Source organism: Gobius niger, assembly GCF_951799975.1.
Source record: "Gobius niger genome assembly, chromosome: 1".
Classification (NCBI taxonomy): Eukaryota; Metazoa; Chordata; class Actinopteri; order Gobiiformes; family Gobiidae; genus Gobius; species Gobius niger.
The window spans coordinates 23,379,849-23,399,899 of NC_136852.1; the positions used below are offsets into that span (position 1 = coordinate 23,379,849).

A 20,051-nucleotide genomic window follows, 5' to 3' on the forward strand; every position below is an offset into this window, starting at 1 on the left:
TTATACTAGGAAGACAGTATGAACCTTTTGCAAAGAAAACATTAGACATTTTGTGTTATTGTTTTTCATCAATTAGCCTAATTCAGGGCTTCCCAAACGTTTTTCGGCAGCAATCCACAAAATCACGATATTCTGTAAAATGTCATTAGCATTTATAATAATTTAAATGTATGCAATTCAAAACATTTCAAATCTGGTTTAATAATGATAGTTTGGATACTGCATTTTTATATTTGGCTTAATTTCACTAAAATTAGCTCTTTTCAATTAAAAAATACATCAAATTCGATGTCAGAAATGTAAAAATATTGTCTCAAAATCATCTTGCGACCCCCATTTCAGTGCCCCGCAATCCCACTTTGGGAACCCCTGACCCGAGAGATAAATAGGTTTAACATTACTCTTTTCAGATTCAGAATCAGAATAGTTTTTATTGCCATTGTTGGTGAACAGGTTCACAGACTAGGATTTTATTATTATTATTATTTTTCGGTTCAATTGTGCAACATGAAACACATAATCCAGATAAATAATAAACTATAAAAAACTTTAAAACTATAGACTATAAGTGCATGCATAAAGAAGATTAAAATAAAATATGATAAAGACAACAACAAATTGACACAGAACAACAGCATGAGTGCATTAAGTGTTAGCAGCAGATATGAGTGTGGACGTTCTTTCATCATGTACTATGGAGGACCGTGGCTGCCAAAACAATAAACATATCTATAAATAAATATATAAATAAATAAATAAAATAAGGATCAAATGTGCAAAGAAAGGCATGCATTTATTATAATAAGTGCATTTATTTATTTCTATATGTATTTATTTCTGTATTTATTTATTTCTATATGTATTTATTTATTTCTGTGTTTATTTCTGTATCTATTTATTTATTTCTGTATTCATTTATTTATTTATTTATGGACCTTTTTTTAAATTTCTGTATTCATTTATTTATTTCTGTATTTATTTCTGTATTTCTCTTAATGTATGCAAATCATGGGGTGGGTCTTGAGGCCGCTACTGTAAGCTCATTGGTTAATCTTTCTTCATGCACACAGACTGATTTCAGACGCCTTATCCAGCACAGAGTGTACAAAGGTGTCAGTGGTGCAGTGGGTAGAGCGGGTAGTCTCATGATCAGAAGGCCAAGGATTTTAATAGTCAAGCGTTTTTTCCACCTTCATTAGGCACTTAAAGCGCTTTCCAGCAAGGATCCGCTCACCCATTCACACACTCATTCATACACCAATGTACGCAGACACTGGAGGCAAGGCAGGTGAAGTGTCTTGCCCAAGGACACAACGACAGTGTGCCCCTGCAGGATTCGAACCGCTGGTCACAAGATGACCCGTTCTACTATCTGTGCCACTGTCAATAGACTGAAGCAGAGCTCATGTTTGGCAGTGTCTATGCTGGATAAGGCGTCTGAAATCAGTCTGTGTGCATGAAGAAAGATTAACCAATGAGCTTACAGCAGCGGCATCCAGCCCCACCCTATAATTTGCGTACATTAAGAGAAATACAGAAATAAATACAGAAATAAATAAATAAATACAGAAATAAATAAATACAAAAATAAATAAATAAATATATAAATAAACACATAAATAAATATATATAAATAAATAAATAAATAAATAAATGCAGTTATCATAATAAATGCATGCATTTCTTTGCACATTTGATCTTTATTTTATTTATTTATTTATTTATTTATTTATTTATTTATTTATTTATTTATTTAGAGATATATTTATTGTTTTGGCAGCCACAGTCCTCCATAATGTACTTGTTGTTCCCAAATATTTTAAAATCTATATTAAAACAGTACTATTCATTCATACAATAGATATAGTTGTGCAAAGGCCGAGTCACGTTCCAATACAGAAGGTGGCGGTAATGCATTTGAGAGTAAATGACATCTTCTATTAAACAAGAAGAAGAAGAACAGCCAATCAGCGTTGCGCTTTCAACGTCAACAGGAAGCACCGATAGCGTCCTTGGTGATGCGAGTGTAACAAAACTTTTGCATCTTTCCTTGTTATATGCTCAATAAATATGTCCAACACGAAAACCGACCGACATTAGAACTACAAGCAAAACGACTCCGATCAAAGATCTATGAGGTAATTTGCTGAATGGTGCAAATGATTGAGATAAGCCAAAGCGTTTCCCCGTTCAGCTAATGGTTGAGAAGCTTCGTGGCGCCTCGATAATGTTTAAATCCTTAAGCCGGCGAACGGGATGCGTTTTAGTCTAAATGTATCCATTTGCAACCTCACACAATACACACTGTAGTTAAGAAGAAAAAAAAACAGTTGCTCTAAAAAGATATTCAAAGCTACACCAGCTACTGACTAATCTTAATCCTGTTAGGGGACCATATCTAACCACTTATATATGCTAAAATAAGCTTGGCTTTGGCTTTGCAGCTAGTAATTGCCGTCGTTTATTTTATTACACCTTACACAATAAATAGAAGCTCTCTAAGAAGGCGACATGTGAGTAAGAGAGGAGTATACTTCACTTGAAAATATAGCTCACGCACACTGTCTCACTAAAGTCTCACTTTTTTGTGTGTGTTGCTTTTAGTGCTGCAACGTTTCGGTCACACTGACCTCCATCAGCTTTTCTTTATTCCACCATACACGGAAATTCGCAAATGCTGACATTGTTCACCAAAATCAGATACTTTTAATTATACTCTCTCCTCTTTTTGCAGTGACCATGTCTGGAGCTGTTCTTGTTGGAGACCAGCTTATTCTTGAAGAGGAATATGACGATGACTACATACCGTCTGAACAGGGTAAGCACGTTTATAATAAGGACTCATATATTATTTCATTATTATATTGTTGTAGACATGAGTGAAATTTATTGAATTATTCCTTTTTTGGGGTACTTTATGATATTGCTGAGCATCGATCGCTCATATATACTGTGTTCGTAAATAGTAAATAAATTAAAAAGTAAAATTGTCATCTATTTTTGCTGCCCTGTAATGTCAACATTTGTTTTCAAAGTCCCAAAGTTTACCCAAATACGACCTTCTTGTTTTTCCAGAGGTCAGAGATTACGCTAAAGAAATTGGGATTGACCCAGACGCTGAGCCTGAGTTGATGTGGTTGGCTCGAGAGGGAGTTATCGCCCCTCTCCCTACTGGTTGGAAACCTTGGTGAGGAACAAAATCCAAGCAGTGTTTTTTTGTCCTTGAAACAACTCAAGGATTAAAATCTGGTTTTGACATGTGATGCTGGAGGGAGTTTCCATAACGACAGCCTCAGGAGGAACATGTCAGCTGCACTGATCCTTTTAGTTCTGTGTTGACAAAACAACCACTAATTACTGTTCAAACATATATGGCTTTACAAGAGATTATTCTAATCTCTAAGCCACTTTTAATATCAATCAACACTGTTCAATTTATTTTTTTCCTTTTACAGTTAAAAGAAAATGGTAGTATGTTTATTCTGTTACACCACTACAGTGACCAAAAGGTAAATTAAAGGAATAGGCCACCGTTTTTACATACTGAGATATGTTCTTACCTTAGCTTTGACGAGTTCTTTAGGACCTGTCTGGTCTTCACCCGTGCCTTCAATCACGTAAACACAGCGCAGACGGCGTTAGCATTTAGCCTCTCCTGCTCTCCACTATAGCTCCAAAACAGGTCAAGATAGAAGCTACCAAGCTCTTCCACGTTTTCCCTATTTAAATATGGTTACGTGAAATGTTACACTACAAAGTATAATGACACAAAATTAAACAATGTGGATTTTCTAAGCGGATAAAAGGGGGAACTATATTGTAAGGTGTAATAATACCAGGAGTAGTTCGAAATCCACGCAGTAATCTTCACTTTACTGTGCGGATGCCAAACTACTCCTGGTATTACTACGCCTTACAATATAGTTCCCCCTTTTATCCGCTTAGAAAATCCACATTGTTTAATTTTGTGTAATTATATTTTGTAGTGTAACACTTCACGTAACCATATTTAAATAGAGAAAACGTGGAAGAGCTTGGTAGCTTCTATCTTGACCTGTTTTGGAGATATAGTGGAGAGAGGGAGAGGCTAAATGCTAACGCTGTCTGCGCTGTGTTTACGTGACTGAAGGCACGTGTGAAGACCAGACAGGTCCTAAAGAACTCGTCAAAGCTAAGGTAAGAACATATCTCAGTATGTAAAAACGGTGGCCTATTCCTTTAACCTCTCTGCCCTAAGTTGGTGCAAAATACACTTTTAAAACAGAATTACTTTTTAATCATGTTGTTTTTGCACAAAACATGTAGAAACTTTTAAAAAAAAAAGTTTGCTTATTTCTACAGCCAAGATGTAACTGGAGACATTTACTACTTCAACTTCTCCACGGGACAGTCATCGTGGGAACATCCAGGTGACGAAAACTATCGCAACCTTGTGACCCAGGAACGAGAGAGGTGTAAACAGGCAGCGAGCACAGGAGGAGCAGGCGCCAAGAAGGACAAGAAGAAGAAGAAAGAAAAGGGAAAAGAGAAGAAGGAGAAAAAGAAGAAAGAGGACCCGCTGGGCTCTGATTTGGGACCCATAACGTCTCCACTCGGGGGACTGGCTCCGCTCAGAGGCTTGGACGCTCCGGGACTAGCACCCCTGGGCTCAATCCCGCCTCTGAGACGACCTTTGGGAAGCGCCGGGGGACTAGAGCCACTCAAGACATCACTGGGGGTAATGTTTTGTAATGCATAGATCAGGTAGAGCAATCAAAAAATCTATAAGGCACAAAAAGCTTTTAATTGGGTTTAAAAGTAGGCTTTGTATTATCCCCTAGGCTTTAGGTTTGTTTTGAAGACACCATGGAACCAAATGTTTGTTGATAGATATTAGAAAAAATGTAATTGCGTGGTTCTCCGTACACAATATTTCAGAAAACCCCTTTATGGTTTGTGATCTTTGTAACTGTTCTGGTAGGACCCCCGGAGCAGTGGTAAGTCCAGCATCTTGGGCAGCAGACGAGAAGAGAGAGCGTCCCTGAATCTACCTGGCTTGGACGATGATGACGACGATGATGAAGATGAAAATGGAGTAGTAGAAACTAAAGTAGTTAAACTTTGTCTTAGTCAGTTTCAAATGTTAATGTTTTTTACTTTTAAAGAAAGCGTGAATATTTTATAGCAGAGTCGACACAATTCAGACAGATTGCTGAAGAACATCCTCTTGGATATCGATGATCTTGGGGGTGGCCTACAATACGAGGTACTGATCCTTTTATTTATCATGTTTTTGTGTCTCTGTGTGTGTGTGTGTGTGTGTCTAATAATATTTTCATTATTTAGGAGAGTGAAGGCAGTGGAGAAGCCCCAGAGTTGCAAAACCTCGCTCTTTCTAGAGACATGAGCCCTGACCCGCCTTCACAACAGGTAAAACAAATCAGCCAATGTCGGCCTTTAGTATGATTAAAACTACACTGGAGTAAATGGTGGTTTATAAATAACTTTGACTCCGTTAACATAATTGACAACGTGCTAACTAACACAGCGAACAGATTACCCTTTGTTTGAAATCTAAATGCTTCTCACTACACATTCACATACTAAGATATGAATGTTTTTTATGACTGGTGGCCAATGAGAAATAATAATTCAGTGTCAAACAAATATTTGGTTGTTGTCTTTTAACCATCTTTCGTTAATTGTCTCCTGTCTCTTTCGTGTCACCTCTCACCTTTAACCTTCGAACTTTCACCTCTGACCTCCCTGTAGCTGCTGTGCTGTTGGGACTTGTCCTATGGCCGCGGCTGTCACTGTGCCTTCCTCTTTGTTCTGCTCTCTGCTTACTGTCACTGCTACTGTTTCGCCAAATGAGTTGTTGCAGTGTTTTTGTATTATCCTTAAATACTTGACAGAGCATTGAGATTATGTTCATAGAAACTGTTGCAACTTGATTTTTAATTTGCCCCAAAACTGGTTGGGATGCCATTAGCAATTGGATTGTTTTAATTATATATCAGTAGATAAGAATTGGCTGTAAAACATATGGATTTTTTTCTTTTCCTTTCTTATTTTTTTACATTCTAGTGGCTAATAAATGTTGTGTTCACTTAAAGGTGCATTATGTAATAAAAGTTCATATTTGTGCGTATTTGACCTATCAGTGACCCAGTGGGTGATGGAACTATCTTCATGGTTACGCATACGTTCCACCAAGAAACCCTAAAAAACAACTGATCCCTGTGCATTCTAGAGGCCACTAGGATGGAAAATAAAGGCGCCATGCTAACCACCCAGAGGAGAGGTCTAATATGCACTAATATAAACTTTTGCTCCGTATAAAATGTTACATAATGCACTTTTAAATGAATTACCAAGTAAATACAGTGTGGACCAAAGCAGATCAAGTGTTCCTCATTATTACAGACCAAGGTTTCTAATAAATTACATCTTATATCTTATCATTGCTTTTACTGCCATCTGCTGAGGTTGCAAGGTTAAGCTATTCCTCATTGAAGGATCTTTGTTTAATTTTTTCTTCATGCATTTAACCTCTTAACCCCCACCTGAACCGAGCACATTTTCTCCAGTTTGACTTGACCCAAATCTAAAAGCTTCTTGAAAAAACAACAACCATTAGAACAGGCAACAAATTAGCAGCAAAAAAAGTAACAAAAAAAATCAAACAAAAACGTGACACAAGTGCAAGAAAACAGTGATGAAAAAGCAACAAAACAGTTACAAAAAAGCGATGAAGATGAGACATAAGTGAGGATAAAAAAGCATCAAAAAAGCAACAAAACATGCGACAAAAACACAGGAAAATGGGCTGCAAAAACATAGCGAAAAAGCAAAAAAATAATTTAGTGGATGAAAAAGCAACAACAAAACAATGACAAAAATCTTGCAGGTCTTAGCTTTCAAATGAGGCGTTACACTGGCCTACATGCTGTAAGCTCCAGTCAAGAAGCTTTTAGATGGTAATGTGCTCGGTTCAGGTGGGCGTTAAGAGGTTAAGAACCAAAGGGGGGCAAACCGAGACCTAGAAGCCACGCCCTTTTTATAAAATCAGGCAAAACCTTGATTCTACTATAATTTCTGAGAATAGCCACCACGAAACTGTGTGTGACGTATTTTAAAATGACAAAAAGCAGGTCTGTGCCCACCCCCACTCCTTACCTCCTGAATTGGCCTTGCTTTTCCCAGTATCTTTGCACATCTCCCTTTGTGACAGACTGTTCCTCCATTTGCCTCCACTAAGGACCGAGAGTCTCCTCCGGTGGCGCATGGAAAAGATGGAGTCAGGGAAGACGACAAGGCCGGTCCTTCAAAGCCAAATCGAACTCCTGACCAATCGGAGCCAGAAATCGAGGAGGAGATTGACAGTGTAGAGCAAGATGATGTCAGTGAGAGGCAAGATGGCGGCTTGGGCAAACTGGATGGAGTAGAGGAAAAAGATGCAGAGGGAGTTGAAAATTTAGAAATTGAGTGCCTGAATAACACCTCTATTGTAAAAGATGATAATTTAGCCAGTGATGGAGTAGAAGATATTAAAAGCAATGAAGAAAGAGCTTCAGAAGAAATGAATAGTGTAGAAATTAGGGGTCAGAAAAATGAAGTTGACCAGGCAGATTTGGGCAGTGATGAAGGAGACGATGTTAAAAGCAATGACGCTGTGAGAAATTCCTTGGCTGAGCAGGACGAACAGGGATTTGAAGACACGGACGAAGTTGTGGAAAGTTTCAAAAGCGAAAACAATGAAGAAAACGGTAGAAACGGGACAGATGACAAGCCAGAAATAGTTGGTTTTAGGTCAGAAGCAGCAAACGTAGATCAAGGAGTGGGCAAGGCGGAAGAGCAGAGTCTAAGCATTAAAGAAGAGGCTATAGAACCGCAATCAAAGGAAGAGGGCGAAGGAAAGATGGCGCGAGGAAATGAGGAGGATGTTATTGACGATGCGGCCAAAGTTGCGGCAGAGGAAAGAGACCAAAGGCAGGATTCGGTGATGGGTGAAGTGGAGAAAGTGCCACATTCTGCAGAGGTAGTGTTTGCTGAGCCAGTTCATATCATTGTATGTCACGCCTTCATTAGAGCCTATAGGCATCCATTTCCTCTGCCTCAGGGGCTGCCACTTTCAAATGTGTTATGTAATGCGAGCCATAGTACAACTTCAGAAAAGCATGAGCAGTCAGAATCAGAAGATGAGATTTAGGTATTTGTTTTGGCCTTTGATAATTCGAAAAGGACGACCGCTTTCTGACTTTTTTGGTGCGATATAATAGTTTTTATTTGTATCATATTCCAAACAAAATGAGCCCCTTAGGACAGGATTTCTGCTTGTTTGACTACAATTCTTTGATCCTTGACTTACTTTTTTTAAATTGTTGCATAAAATGGGCTTTATGCAATGCTTTCCTAATTAGTTAAGTTTAAGAAAAATGGATAAGGTGGATTCTATTAGGATGCATAGTCAGATTACCTTAAAGTTATCACTGTTTATCGCCTCTGCTTCCCTCAGTGCTCAGTGTTTGCTTTGCCGTCTCATTTTTTAACATGCCACCTCTCCTGCCGGGAGAAGTGTCGCATGCCGCCAGCTTTGCTTTTGCGCAGTTTTGTGTGTTTGCTATAACTGTGACATCTTTTCAATATTGAATTCATTTCTTATTAGCAGTTCCCTGCAATGAAGTTTCTTGTACCATTGCAGGATGACAGCGTACACAGTGAGTCTTCATCTTCTACTCATAACAAGGTACAGTAACGCATACATTTACAGCATGTTGATTGTGTTTCACTTTACTAAAAGAAATAATAATCTTTTTTTTTTTTTGTAAAGTTGAAGAATCTAGGAGATGCAGAAGACCTCTCTGGCTTCATCAGTCCACCATTAGAAAATAATTCAACTGAAAACAGGTATTTAAGATCAAAAATAAAAAGCTCTCTTCGTGTAGCTTGGGGTATCATTTTTGGGTACAAAGAAGGGGGGAAAAGCATATGCTCCTCCATCCTTTGAGTTTGTGAACCAGTTTCACAACCTATCTCTTTATTCTCATAATCAGCACTTAAATGTTAAACTTAGTTAAACTTTCACATGCGCTTTAAGCTGTTTTTTTTCCTCAGGTCAAAGCAGAAGGACGAGCCTGCTCCCAGAGTGGACCGTCTCACGTTGCACCAGTCCAGTCTTTCTCCTACGTTCTCAAACTCCTCTCATTCAGACACTAGAGACGACCCTCTCCCTAAGAGCACTAATTTCGGGACATCTTTTGGACCGAAGAGGCCCGAGACGTCGAGAGGCCGCGCCGGACGTGGCCTGGAACCAGAACTGTCCGATGAAAGTAAAGAGAAGACAGATGAAGGGTGTAAGAACATGGCGGACCGGGAGGTGGAGGAGGAGAGAGAGAGCCGGAGGAAGCAGAAGCAGAGGAGGATTCAGGAGATTCAGGATGAGTTGAAGGGACAGGAGGAAGAGGAGGAGAGGAGGCTGAAGGCTGAGAGTGAGGAGAGACTGAGGTATGCTCTTCAAATACAGTATATAGCATACATCTAAAAGTTTGCATTTGTTTTTTCCTTTTTTATCCCTTCATTTAGCCAGGTCTAATCTTGTTATAGACCTGATTTAGAGCCGATGGAACCTTAATAATTCTTGTTTCCAAAAACTTTACTACTTTTTCTGTTTCTGAAATCATCAAATCGTCAATCATCAAAGCCTGGTTTGATTTGTTCCATGCATTAACATGTAAGCTAACCTTGTGAGTTGTATCTCCCCAGAGCTCTGCGTCAGTCTCTGTTGACAAAAAGAAAAGAGGAGGAGGCTAAACTCAGTGATGAGTCTGAAAGAACCCTGCAGGAGCTCAGGGCGTCCGTCCGAGCAGACCGTGAGAAGCAAGAGCAAAAAATCAGGTTGGCAGCCCTCAATGTAGTTCACTTATTCTAATATGCAGCATGCACACAGGCTAAGGCTGTGTTACATCTACCTATGTTTGGTAAGTGTAATTCAGCTCCAGGCCTATGTTGGCAAAAAAAAACAACAACTTGATTTTACCGTAGGTATTCTGAGAGCCAAGGTCACACTTAAGATTTTTAGATCAACATGGAGTAAGAAGCCTGAATATGGCACTTTAAGAATAAAAATCTATTCTCAAAAAGAAAAGAAAAAAAACGAAAGTTAAGCAAACAAATTCTAAAGTTCAATGTAATAGAACTGGTAACTAGCAATCAGGGACAATAAAGACATTTTTCAGTACTGAACAATTGGCGGTAATTAATTAATTAATTTGTACCCAAGACAGGAGAGTAAATCTGTCCTGGAGGCCCTCCGAACTGAATTAGAAGAAGAGCAAGACGCGGAGAGAGAGAAACTCGAGGCCAAAAAGAAGCAGGAGCTCGAGCGATTGAAAGCAGAGTTTGAGAAGGAGACGGACGTGGAGCGAGAGCGGCTTCAGAGCCACAAAGACGACACACTCACCGCCATCAGGATCAGACAAGAGGTGAGCAGTACTTGAAAGAACGACATAGTCAATCACTTAAATGCTTATTTATTTAACTTGCCTGACAACTTTATGACTTTACACTGGCTTGTATTATGTTTTCTGTATAAAGGTCAAAAGCTCAGGGGAGAGGAGTGATCTGATGAGCTCCAAACCTGAGCAGCATCTGTCTGACTATAGAAGAGAGGTTAGATTCAACTTTATGACCTGTTTTTTTCCCCTTTATTCTTAAGTCTTCCATGATTTTAACCGAATATTTGTCTTTTAGTTGTCGGACGTGCTCCAAGAAGTGCGCGAGGAAGTGGAGCGGGAGCACGAGAGGAAGCTGGAGCAGCTGAAGGAGAAGCACAGGAGAGAGATGGACGACATCAAAGAGAAATACAGAGATGAGGTGAATTAGCACAGTCTATTAGTTTGTTAATTTCTTTTATCTATCCTTTCATTTAAATCCACTGGGTCGTTTTTGCTCAATAGTTAGTTAGTGTGGTAACAGGGCAAGATGAAATGTATGAATGTAGAAGAAAGTCAAAATCTGGCTGAAAAGGTCTGGAAAAAGTCTGCATTTCTTCCAGGAGAGCATGCAGAGAGACCGGATGATTTCTAACCTCCGAAATGAGCGAGAGCAGATGGAGGCCTCTCACGCCCTTGAACTGGAGAAATGGAGGACGCAACACGACGTTCAAATCGAGAAGATACAACTAGAAAACACACGCAAGGTAAAACCATCTGCAAGTTGCAAGTTAGAATACCGTTAACTCAACAAATTATTACTTTTTCCTAAAGGAGAATGCACTGAGAGATTTGTCAAATGAGCTGGAGTCGAGGTCCAGACGCCTCAAGAGTCAGGAGGCCATGCTGCAGACTAAGGTTACTTGATCATATGATTGTGTTATATTGGGGGGTAAAAAATTGAATTGTCTGATGTTAACTGTTGATTTTCAGGAAGAGGATTTGAACAAAAGGAGGAAAAGTCTGGGAGTGGAGGAACAGGAAGTGGACAGACAGTTGGAGGTAGGTCAGACAATGCATTTCTGCAGGTCAAACGTAGATTCAATTCAGTTTGCTTTATTGTCAATTAATATAACATACTTTTTGTTTTTAGGAGCTTGTTTTTTAAGTAACCAAGTATTTTCTATGTTGTATATTCTGTTCTGTAGTGGAAATTCTAAATAGTTTTAAAACGAGTGTAAAACATATATTGAACATATGAAGTGTGCAAAATGCAAAAACACCGTCTGTTCAGTCCCTGCCTCATCTCATCCACGAGCGGGACGTCCTTCAGGAGGAGCTGGAGAGGGAGCGCGAGGAGAAGCGACAGGCACGTGAGCTGATGAGGGTCGCGCGAGAGGAACGGGATGAGGCCAAGACACAAGAGGCTCTACTCAGAGAGGAACGGGACAGAGCCAGAGTGGAGCAGAGGAGGAGCAGAGAGGAGAGAGACAGGCTGGAGAGGAGAGTCCAGCTTCTGCAGGAGAGCTGTGATCAACTCAGACACAGGTACGAGGCAATATGGACTTTAATGTTATTTAAATAATAATTATTATAGCAAGAGAGCACTTTCAAAGCAGACAATATTACAGACTCTTTTAAACCTTAAATGTCAATTATGTCAACTTTGCCTGTCAACATCAGTGAGTTTGAAGGAGGTGTGGAGGCGAGTACGTCCAAAGTTGACCCTAAACCTGACAGAAAGTTGTTGATTTCCCCGAGTCTCGTTGGAGACCCCCCTCTGCTCATGGAGGAGCTCGACCCACCGCTGTCTCCCACTGCAGCCGACAGCACCAGCAGCATCCACGAGTAAGACAACCATAGCCATTATTTCATTAATACCTGCATTTTTATCCTGAAAATTCATTTACCAAAGCAAAAAAGAATTTGCAGTTGCACTTACAGTTCTAATTATTTGCTGTATTTTCACACAGTTTTATGTAGTCTTGTACTGACTTGGCACTGTCCGACTGTCTTTCCAAAGACAAGGGGAGGAGGGGAGGGTTACTTTGTTGTCTCACTTCCATAAATGAGCATAATTACTAGTTATGGAATGCATGAATATTATTATGATGATTTATTGTAGATATTGAATGACGTAGAAAAAGCAGTGAAAAGATATAAAATAGTATATATTTATATAGTTCAGGTATCAGCACTGTACTGGTACTGAAAACCCAAAAATGTCTTTGCATTTTGCAATAAAAAAGTAGGATACACTGTAAATGTTGTAATGTTGTGTGTCTCTCTTTGTGCAGTGTGAAGAGGTACATCTCATCTCACGGTGACTCCATTCAGAAAACCAAGGTCTTCTTGGAGCGTGAGAGCAGGAAACTGGTCGAGCGAGAGGCGGCTTTAAGAGCTGCACAGATCAACCCAGCTCTGCAGAGCGGCATCACAGAGGACATGATAAACAACCTCCAGCAGGTAACACATTGTATCGTAATATTGGGGAAAGGTTAAATTACTATAATTGATATACTGATTTTTGCGATGTGCCAGGATACATAACGCTTTATTTGAAACAAATAATCATGTAAAAATAAATCGGCTACTATGCCCTGTGTTTTTTTGTTTGCTTGTTTTACACTTGTATTTGGTTTAGGAGGCAAAAATCGTAGGTGATCTGCAGCAGACAGTTCAGAAAGGCATCTCCCTTCTACAAAGGAAAGAGGAGAAACTTCACCATCTGGAGAGCTCAGTGACTGATAAGGTCTTTTTTTTTTTTACATACAGCAGCTACACTATACAAACAAGCAGATGCATTGTTTTTAATAATTTGTTTTGAAGTTAAAGTTCCATATTGCCTTGTGTTCCTGTTAATAATGGAAACTTGGAAAATTATCTTGTTTTGTTTCTGCAGCCTCTATTTGGAAGGACTGTGACGTTTGATGTGACTGAATCCGATGTGAGCAGCGCTGTGGACCCACCGCTCAGCAGAGGTGAGTGTGAGCGTGGTTGAAAACACTGAAGCAAATAGAGGGATAATGCATTTTTACAAAACACCTATGTGTTCTTTTCAGATCAGCCCACAGTCCCGGGCCGGGTTCAGGAGCTGGTGGAATCTCTTCAGGAGATCTCGGGACAGCTGAACACAGTGGTAGGGGTCCTGGGCTCTTTAGCCCAAAGACCAAACCCCGCCTTCACTTTACCTCAACCCAGACTGGACTTCAGCACCGCCCACTCGAGGCGTCCACAACCGTCTGAAAACTGGGCACCACCAGCACCAATGTTCAGCTCCTCTATCAACAGTGGCTTAAAGACCTCCGATGACCTCCTCAACAGCCGCTTTAGGCAGATATTTCCTGGTACACAATCAAATGATTTAGATTTTTCACTTGATTTCACTTCATCTTGAGTTCAAGTTACAGTACATCACATGCAGTTACAGCTAAACTCTGTTGTAATGTCATAGGAGCAGCAATGGGACCAAGTATCTCCAAACGAACCACATCCTACTCTTCACACACTCCCCTCAGGTAAAAAGTAGAATTGACTTTTGTTTACTTAGACATCAATGAAAAAAGTGGATGACTCTGTTGCATAAATGATCAATGTTGGGCTGTTTCAGTCAGAGCAGCTGGAGCTCCTCCTTCAGGCAGAGTGCTACAGAGATGGACGGACACAGACTCCAGGATCTCATTGACAGCAACAAGAGGTGGCTCGAAATCCGACGCAAAGACACCAGCATGTATCCTTTTGGGACGTAATATTGTCCTCCTCAAAATGAGTGGTAATTATAGATTTATCAGATTAAACTTTGTGCTTTCGATTTGATCCACCTGAACCTTGTTGGGTCCATTAGTGATGGGCTAAATAAGTCGAGGCGCTGACACATGTATCGCGCACAGAAAGCAGCACCTGTGTTGAGTCGCGTCAGTCTGTCTGTGTGCATGCCATTTTGCTAAAAGTTGCGTTGTACGAGACGCGGCAAGTAGCCACTTTAACATCATTTGGTTGTTTCATTCTGTCATCATCTGCACTCAAGGTTCTTTTTACTCTAAGCTGCTGAACAAGTTTATCAATGACAGCTTGGTTCACATTCACATTTCTGAACGAAATGCGTGTGTTGTATGAAGAGCTGGCTGATGCTGCAATAACTGATTAAAACCACGAGATGTCGCTGTTTATTACCCTTTATTTACCCTTTGCTTGTCATACCTCTGTGCCAGTCAGAGAAATATATCAGTCTGTGTGGAGTTTGCATGATGTTCTCCCCATGTTTGTGGGTGTTTTCTCTGGATGCTCCGGTTTTATTACCTGTTATTTGATAGTGAACAAATGCTGAATACATTTCTGATTCTTAACCCAGTCTCTCAGTCCTTTATTGACCCGATATCGTCCTGCAACCAACGGTGGCCTGATTCAACTCGGTTTGGACAACGACAACGAAATACGGGTTTTCCATTACTGAGGACGTAGGACTAAAATCCCTGCCCTTCTGATCATGTTTGAAAGGCGCTGTGATATTTGAACTTTGAGGTTGTACTGACTGTGCTGTTTACACACAGGCTCATGCAATGGGCCTGCCGCTTTTCACTTGGAACTTGATGCCAGAAAGATTTCAGGGAGTTTTAGCATAATCAATAAGTCAATTTAACAGCTTCAGCTCATGTTGACACTTTGAGTGCAGTAATCATTGTTTACATGTGCTTCACGCCAGACTCGGCCAAACAACAGGTCTCAAGTTGAAAATGCATGTAGCTACTTTGTTTTTTTCTCACTGTTTTAGTGACTCTGTATAGTAATATCTGTTAACTGTTGATAGGTATCATTTGATGTTGATTTTAACGTTTCAAAGCGTTGTTACAATCTCTCCATGTTGCTGCAAAAGTCAGGCCAATTTTGTAAATGCCAGTTGTGTAAGTGAGGCCTATATAAAAGTGAGGAAGTATTTATTTTACATAGACACTAAAGCCTTTTGTACATATAGTTCTAATGTTTTGTACGTATGTGTATTAAGTAACTGTATTTTTGTAATAAATATTTGAATACAATGGTTTTTTTTTAAATTTTGAGGCTATAGTAAAAGCTTTTACACACATTTCTTGCATACATCACTACCAAAAGGGTTCTGCGTAAATGCAAATGAAACGCAAATGCTGGAACTTTTAGCTTATTTTGACAGAATCATTTACACTTTTACAAATGCCTATCTGAAAAAGACACCTTTATTCAGCAACCACTCAATGACATCCAAACAAAATCCATTTACAGTGCTGTGCAAAAAGTACCTCTGCTGTCAGAAGATGAGGGCAGTTTTGAAGAGTACAATCATTTCTATTTGGACGGAGAAGCTGTGGATTGACCGTTATATAGCATACAAAAGAGGGTATAGTTTTTTTCCAAGGCCACTGACAAAACTGATTGGATAAAGTACTCTCAGGTACTTTGATATACAAACATTCATTCACTATAAACAGCATATATAAATTCACTTCAAAATGCAGTGTTTTTTTGTTTTTTTTTATAACTGAGCTGGTATCAAATAAGTTAAGTCAGGCTAAAGTTTTATCAAGTTAACATTGTCTGCATAAAGTAAACATTTATTCATAAACAAGATGGCAGCGATCGGACAATACAGTTCACAGCATTTTTCAAGAGAGTTTTGGTTTGGCACCAAAGCGTCCATTCTTTACAAGGGAGGAGGGCGTACTGCTCTTCCCAAGATGGGTTTGTAGCATGAGGGGACGACTGGCTGTGCTTTTCGAAATCACGCAGGACTGAGGGAAGGAACGAGCTGTGTAAGGCAATGAGCTGAAGCCACGTCAGAAAGCGTAGATTTTGTCTCTTTGGACAGTGTCGAGGTCGTCGTCCATCGTCAGCAGGACCTAAGAGGAAGATAGGGGAGAAATGTGTGAAAAGTGTTAAGTTAGGGAATTACTTAGGAAGCTACTCAAGTTGTATGTTTCCCTTTAGGATTGTTTTGTTAACCAGCTACCAAACTAAACAACATTCCTACCAGAAATGATCCAAACATAGCGATCGAGGACAGGAAGTGCCAGATGTCGTGGTCGTCAAAGAAAGACAACAGGATGCAGTCTCGATTATGATCACGAGACTCTGCGGGAGTTTTCTGAGTGGAGGACGGAAGAGATACTTTTTAATTACTGAAATATTGAAAAACAGCCATGAAATTTAACAAATGACCAGGTTATTCCATCAAAAAGTCCTGTTAACATTTGCTTAAGTCACTGACCTGCCAAGTGCTGAGGCCCTGGAAGAAAAAGTACAACGCAAAACCCCAAACAACGGCCGTGAAGAGAATAATAACGATAGCGAGACACTTGATCCTCTCTCCACTCCGCAGCTACAAAATCCATAAAAAAACACAATCTCATTATTTCCACAATTATTGCAATTAATTATTCCATTACTCCAAAGCGCACGTACCTTCATAATGATGTAAAACGCGAAGTACAGCAGCAGGTTACAGATGGCGATGGCCAATAGATACGAGGCAAAGTCGTTTGGTCTCTTGATGAGTCCATAAGCAGCTCTGGGATGAAAGTTGGAGAATAACGCAGATTTTAGTCTTAAGTCTCTAAAAGTTAACATCAATACAATGTCATTTACTTACAGAGACCAGTTGACAATGTTTCCCAATACGAGCAAAACCATTCGATCCTGAGTGAGAAAATGCAACTGTGTCATGCAATAGGAACAACTGCGCTACTCAAATATACAGTCGACCGATTATTTTACAACCAAGAGACAATAGAGTTTATAAAAAAGGCTTTACTCACAATATACATGGGACCGCTGCACTGTCTGATACAGTCAGTGTAAATGATGTAAACCACTCTCCGCAGGACTCCAGAGTCTAAAACACAACATTCAAATTGATATGTTTCTCTGATCTCAAGACAACAGAGCCATTTTGGTGGTGTTACATCCCCTTAAAGAGGGGGTATTATGCTTTTTTCAATCACATAGCACCAGTCTATATCACACTACAATGATGACGAAACCTTCTGTTGGTCTGTAAATGCAGTAAATTAGAATAACTGCCTTGTATAAAATTGCTCTCTCAAAATGGCTGTAGCGATGTCTTGAAATAGGCCTCTGTCTCTTTAAGCAGTGATTGGTTACTCGGCTGGTGACGAAAGCTCAGAGGCGTCTCCAGGAGGTGGGGGCGTTCCTAGGAGGACTCAGGCAAACCTATCCCTAAAATGGCTGCCATCAGAGTTTTTACAGATTACTCAAAAATGTGAATGAAAAAACGTGAATGTGCCAAGGCAACACTTCAGGCATGTTTTTAATGAGGGAATGACATAATAACATGATGTAAAGCTTGAAAAAGTCGATTTTGCAATACTTCAAACTAATTGAGCTTACATTGATTGTAACACTTCACCTAAACGTCAATGATTGTATTTTGAGTACAAGGCCTTACCTAGTCTCCATCTGCCCATGTAGTACAGCTGGGTACTGAGGAGGAGTGTGGCCAGAATGTGAATGACTGAGAAAACAATCCAAAACACCATGTTGCCCTTTCCAAAAACCTGGAAACAATACATTCACGCATCAGTTTTTTTGTGATTCTGTCCTTTATGTTTTTAAACCGTGAAGCTTCTCTAGAGTGATTGTAATCTCACCACTCCGAGCACAGAGAAGAAGATGACCGCAGCCAGGCAAGCGTACGCAGTGTACGCGCTCGCATTGATATCTGGGTGTCTCTTCTGATAAAGCTTCAACATGCACAGCCCAGCAATCATGTACATGAACGAGGTGTCTGCAAAATCAATCAGTAATTAAATAAATGTGACATAGATTTTCATCTTATCTACATATCTACATTCTATAAATGTAAACTACACAAAACGTCTTACCAAACTGGAAGTTGGTGTAATTGGGACATACGTGGTAACAGGCGCTCAGCAGGCCCTCCATCATGAGAGCGGTCCCCATGGCATAAAACAGGCCAAAGTGCTTTGGGATACCGCACTCCTGCAACAGAAATGTACTTTAAAGGTTACAATAAAAATACTAGGTATCTAATAATTAAAGATAAACTACAATTTACCAATGCGTTGATATCATTGCGGACGAGAGCTCGGTTGTGCGTGATGTCCCTCTTGAGGACAATGAGGAGAAACAGCATCCCCAGCATCACATAACCAACATTACTCAGGATATTGTTAAAAGAACTGAGGAGTAAAAATAGATTAGCATTCGGATTTTAATCCATAATGAGACTTTTCCCTCTGGTCCTACTTCCCACCTCAGAGCTCCCAGTGGATGAGCACACAGGAAGTTGTAGTAGCAAATGTCTTGGTTTCCTGTCACATTTACAACCTAAAAATTCAAAGATGGCAAGGGTGATATTTTGGCTTCATTTTGCTAAAATTGTTGCAGGCTGAAAATGTATTACCGTTTGATATGTGATAACCAGCTGGATCACGGGTAATGCATAGAAGACAGCAATTGTGGCAATATTCCTAGAGATTAGAAAAAGAAAAGTTTCTGAAGTATTCAATATTTTTTTGGGCAACATACCAGTAAACATTTAGAAAAAACTGCAAACCTACTATTCTTCTCTACATGACTGAATGTTATTCTTACCAAAAATAAATTTGATATTTTTTACTGAGGATCCTCTTGTCTTTCCGAGACAGATCAGACACACACAGGTATTTCTGCGAAAAGAGAAGGCAAAGTGTTTGGAAGCAAAATCACAAACACACCAACACATTGTTAGCATTGTTAGTCCGGGGGGGGGGGGGGGGGGGGGGGGGGCAGTGAGGCCGAGTTTCTACCTTTGTGCGGACAATGTTTTTATCAGAGTTAATGTCGTCCAAAGTGTCGTAGTCATCCTCCTCCACAGAGCTGAGAGACTCCTGCCGGCTGCGTCCTGCGCTGTCCAAAGATCGCTCTGTCACAATATCATAAAAACAGGGACAGAATTTAAAAAAACAACACAAGAGCTGGCCATTAAAGGGACTTCTTTAGCCACAAAGTGTGTCACTATTTAATTTTAATTGTATTGATTTTGTACTGATTTTGGGGGTCTTTGCTGCAAAAATGCAATGCAATGTAGTTCTGTTTCAGTCATGACTTTCCTAATTTAGTTTCAGTCTTATTACGATCCCGATTTAGTATTTAGTTTTTAGTTTTATTTTAAAGTCTTTCTGGATACAATTTGGTGGAAAAAAGCGTATATTTTTTTTGGTTTAAATTTCATGGAAATGCTGGAATAATATTGTTATCGCCATATTCAAGACAGTTATTGAATATTTCATTTTCTCTTATATATCATGCATTATTTTCCCAATTTATTGACTCATTATGTTCTTCAATCGGACCATGCATTGTTGTTTTATTGATTTAAAAGTGCTGATTGGTTTTGGTGAAACTTCAAATATGATTGTTGCCCCTTTTTTGCGTGGCAGTGCGTCACCAATGCGGATGGCAAAGTGGTGAAGGTGATTGAGGAATGGCCGGCGTTTGAAAGGCTCCTGCCCTGATGAACAAAAACACACAGAGAACAAATGAAAGAACCGCAGCAGTTTGTTGAACTGTAGCGTCTGGCCAAAGCGAGGAGAAACTGTGGGAAACGGGTCTTCAAACAACAATGGTTTCAGGTAGTGTCAGTTCATT

General features: G+C 39.8%; 2 protein-coding genes across 6 annotated transcripts in view; one reads left to right on the forward strand and one right to left on the reverse strand.

The window, feature by feature from the left end:
• Positions 1 to 1,997: 1,997 nt before the first annotated feature.
• On the forward strand, positions 1,998 to 15,060 carry cep164 (centrosomal protein 164). 5 transcript variants are annotated; one of them, XM_079557918.1, is made up of 27 exons: positions 1,998 to 2,138; positions 2,735 to 2,818; positions 3,076 to 3,187; positions 4,342 to 4,717; positions 4,961 to 5,089; positions 5,165 to 5,245; positions 5,326 to 5,409; positions 7,214 to 8,020; positions 8,684 to 8,728; positions 8,813 to 8,889; positions 9,097 to 9,486; positions 9,745 to 9,876; positions 10,262 to 10,463; positions 10,576 to 10,650; positions 10,732 to 10,854; positions 11,036 to 11,179; positions 11,247 to 11,330; positions 11,406 to 11,474; positions 11,707 to 11,960; positions 12,096 to 12,260; positions 12,710 to 12,878; positions 13,057 to 13,164; positions 13,315 to 13,393; positions 13,475 to 13,759; positions 13,867 to 13,930; positions 14,023 to 14,142; positions 14,772 to 15,060. In XM_079557918.1, the coding sequence occupies exons 2-27, from the start codon at positions 2,740 to 2,742 to the stop codon at positions 14,863 to 14,865; spliced, it is 4,347 nt and encodes a 1,448-aa protein (XP_079414044.1). In that variant the 5' UTR covers positions 1,998 to 2,138; positions 2,735 to 2,739; the 3' UTR covers positions 14,866 to 15,060. The 5 variants fall into 5 exon arrangements, with proteins under 5 accessions (XP_079414044.1, XP_079414047.1, XP_079414045.1 ...); XM_079557921.1 differs by having other exon boundaries at positions 7,241 to 8,020; XM_079557919.1 differs by having other exon boundaries at positions 5,168 to 5,245.
• A 560-nt stretch (positions 15,061 to 15,620) lies between these two features.
• The window catches only part of sidt2 (SID1 transmembrane family, member 2), a gene marked incomplete at its 5' end in the record, with an annotated part of 5,278 nt that continues 847 nt past the window's right edge, over positions 15,621 to 20,051 (reverse strand). Inside the window, 14 exons of the mRNA XM_079558349.1 lie at positions 15,621 to 16,282; positions 16,414 to 16,527; positions 16,651 to 16,761; positions 16,845 to 16,950; positions 17,032 to 17,078; positions 17,198 to 17,274; positions 17,848 to 17,956; positions 18,050 to 18,186; positions 18,284 to 18,401; positions 18,478 to 18,601; positions 18,676 to 18,749; positions 18,826 to 18,892; positions 19,017 to 19,090; positions 19,211 to 19,397. Of these exons, the coding sequence (XP_079414475.1) occupies positions 16,220 to 16,282; positions 16,414 to 16,527; positions 16,651 to 16,761; positions 16,845 to 16,950; positions 17,032 to 17,078; positions 17,198 to 17,274; positions 17,848 to 17,956; positions 18,050 to 18,186; positions 18,284 to 18,401; positions 18,478 to 18,601; positions 18,676 to 18,749; positions 18,826 to 18,892; positions 19,017 to 19,090; positions 19,211 to 19,397 (1,408 nt within the window). The 3' untranslated portion in view covers positions 15,621 to 16,219. The remainder of the gene's footprint in view (positions 16,283 to 16,413; positions 16,528 to 16,650; positions 16,762 to 16,844; positions 16,951 to 17,031; positions 17,079 to 17,197; positions 17,275 to 17,847; positions 17,957 to 18,049; positions 18,187 to 18,283; positions 18,402 to 18,477; positions 18,602 to 18,675; positions 18,750 to 18,825; positions 18,893 to 19,016; positions 19,091 to 19,210; positions 19,398 to 20,051) is intronic.

Excerpts from the sequence above, each read along its gene's own strand:
- cep164 (XM_079557918.1), top strand. The coding sequence starts at position 2,740 with ATGTCTGGAGCTGTTCTTGTTGGAGACCAGCTTATTCTTGAAGAGGAA. Across the intron at positions 5,090-5,164 it reads ATGGAGTAGTAGAAACTAAA|CAGAGTCGACACAATTCAGA; the intron begins GTAGTTAAACTT and ends AATATTTTATAG. Across the intron at positions 13,760-13,866 it reads CTTTAGGCAGATATTTCCTG|GAGCAGCAATGGGACCAAGT; the intron begins GTACACAATCAA and ends GTAATGTCATAG.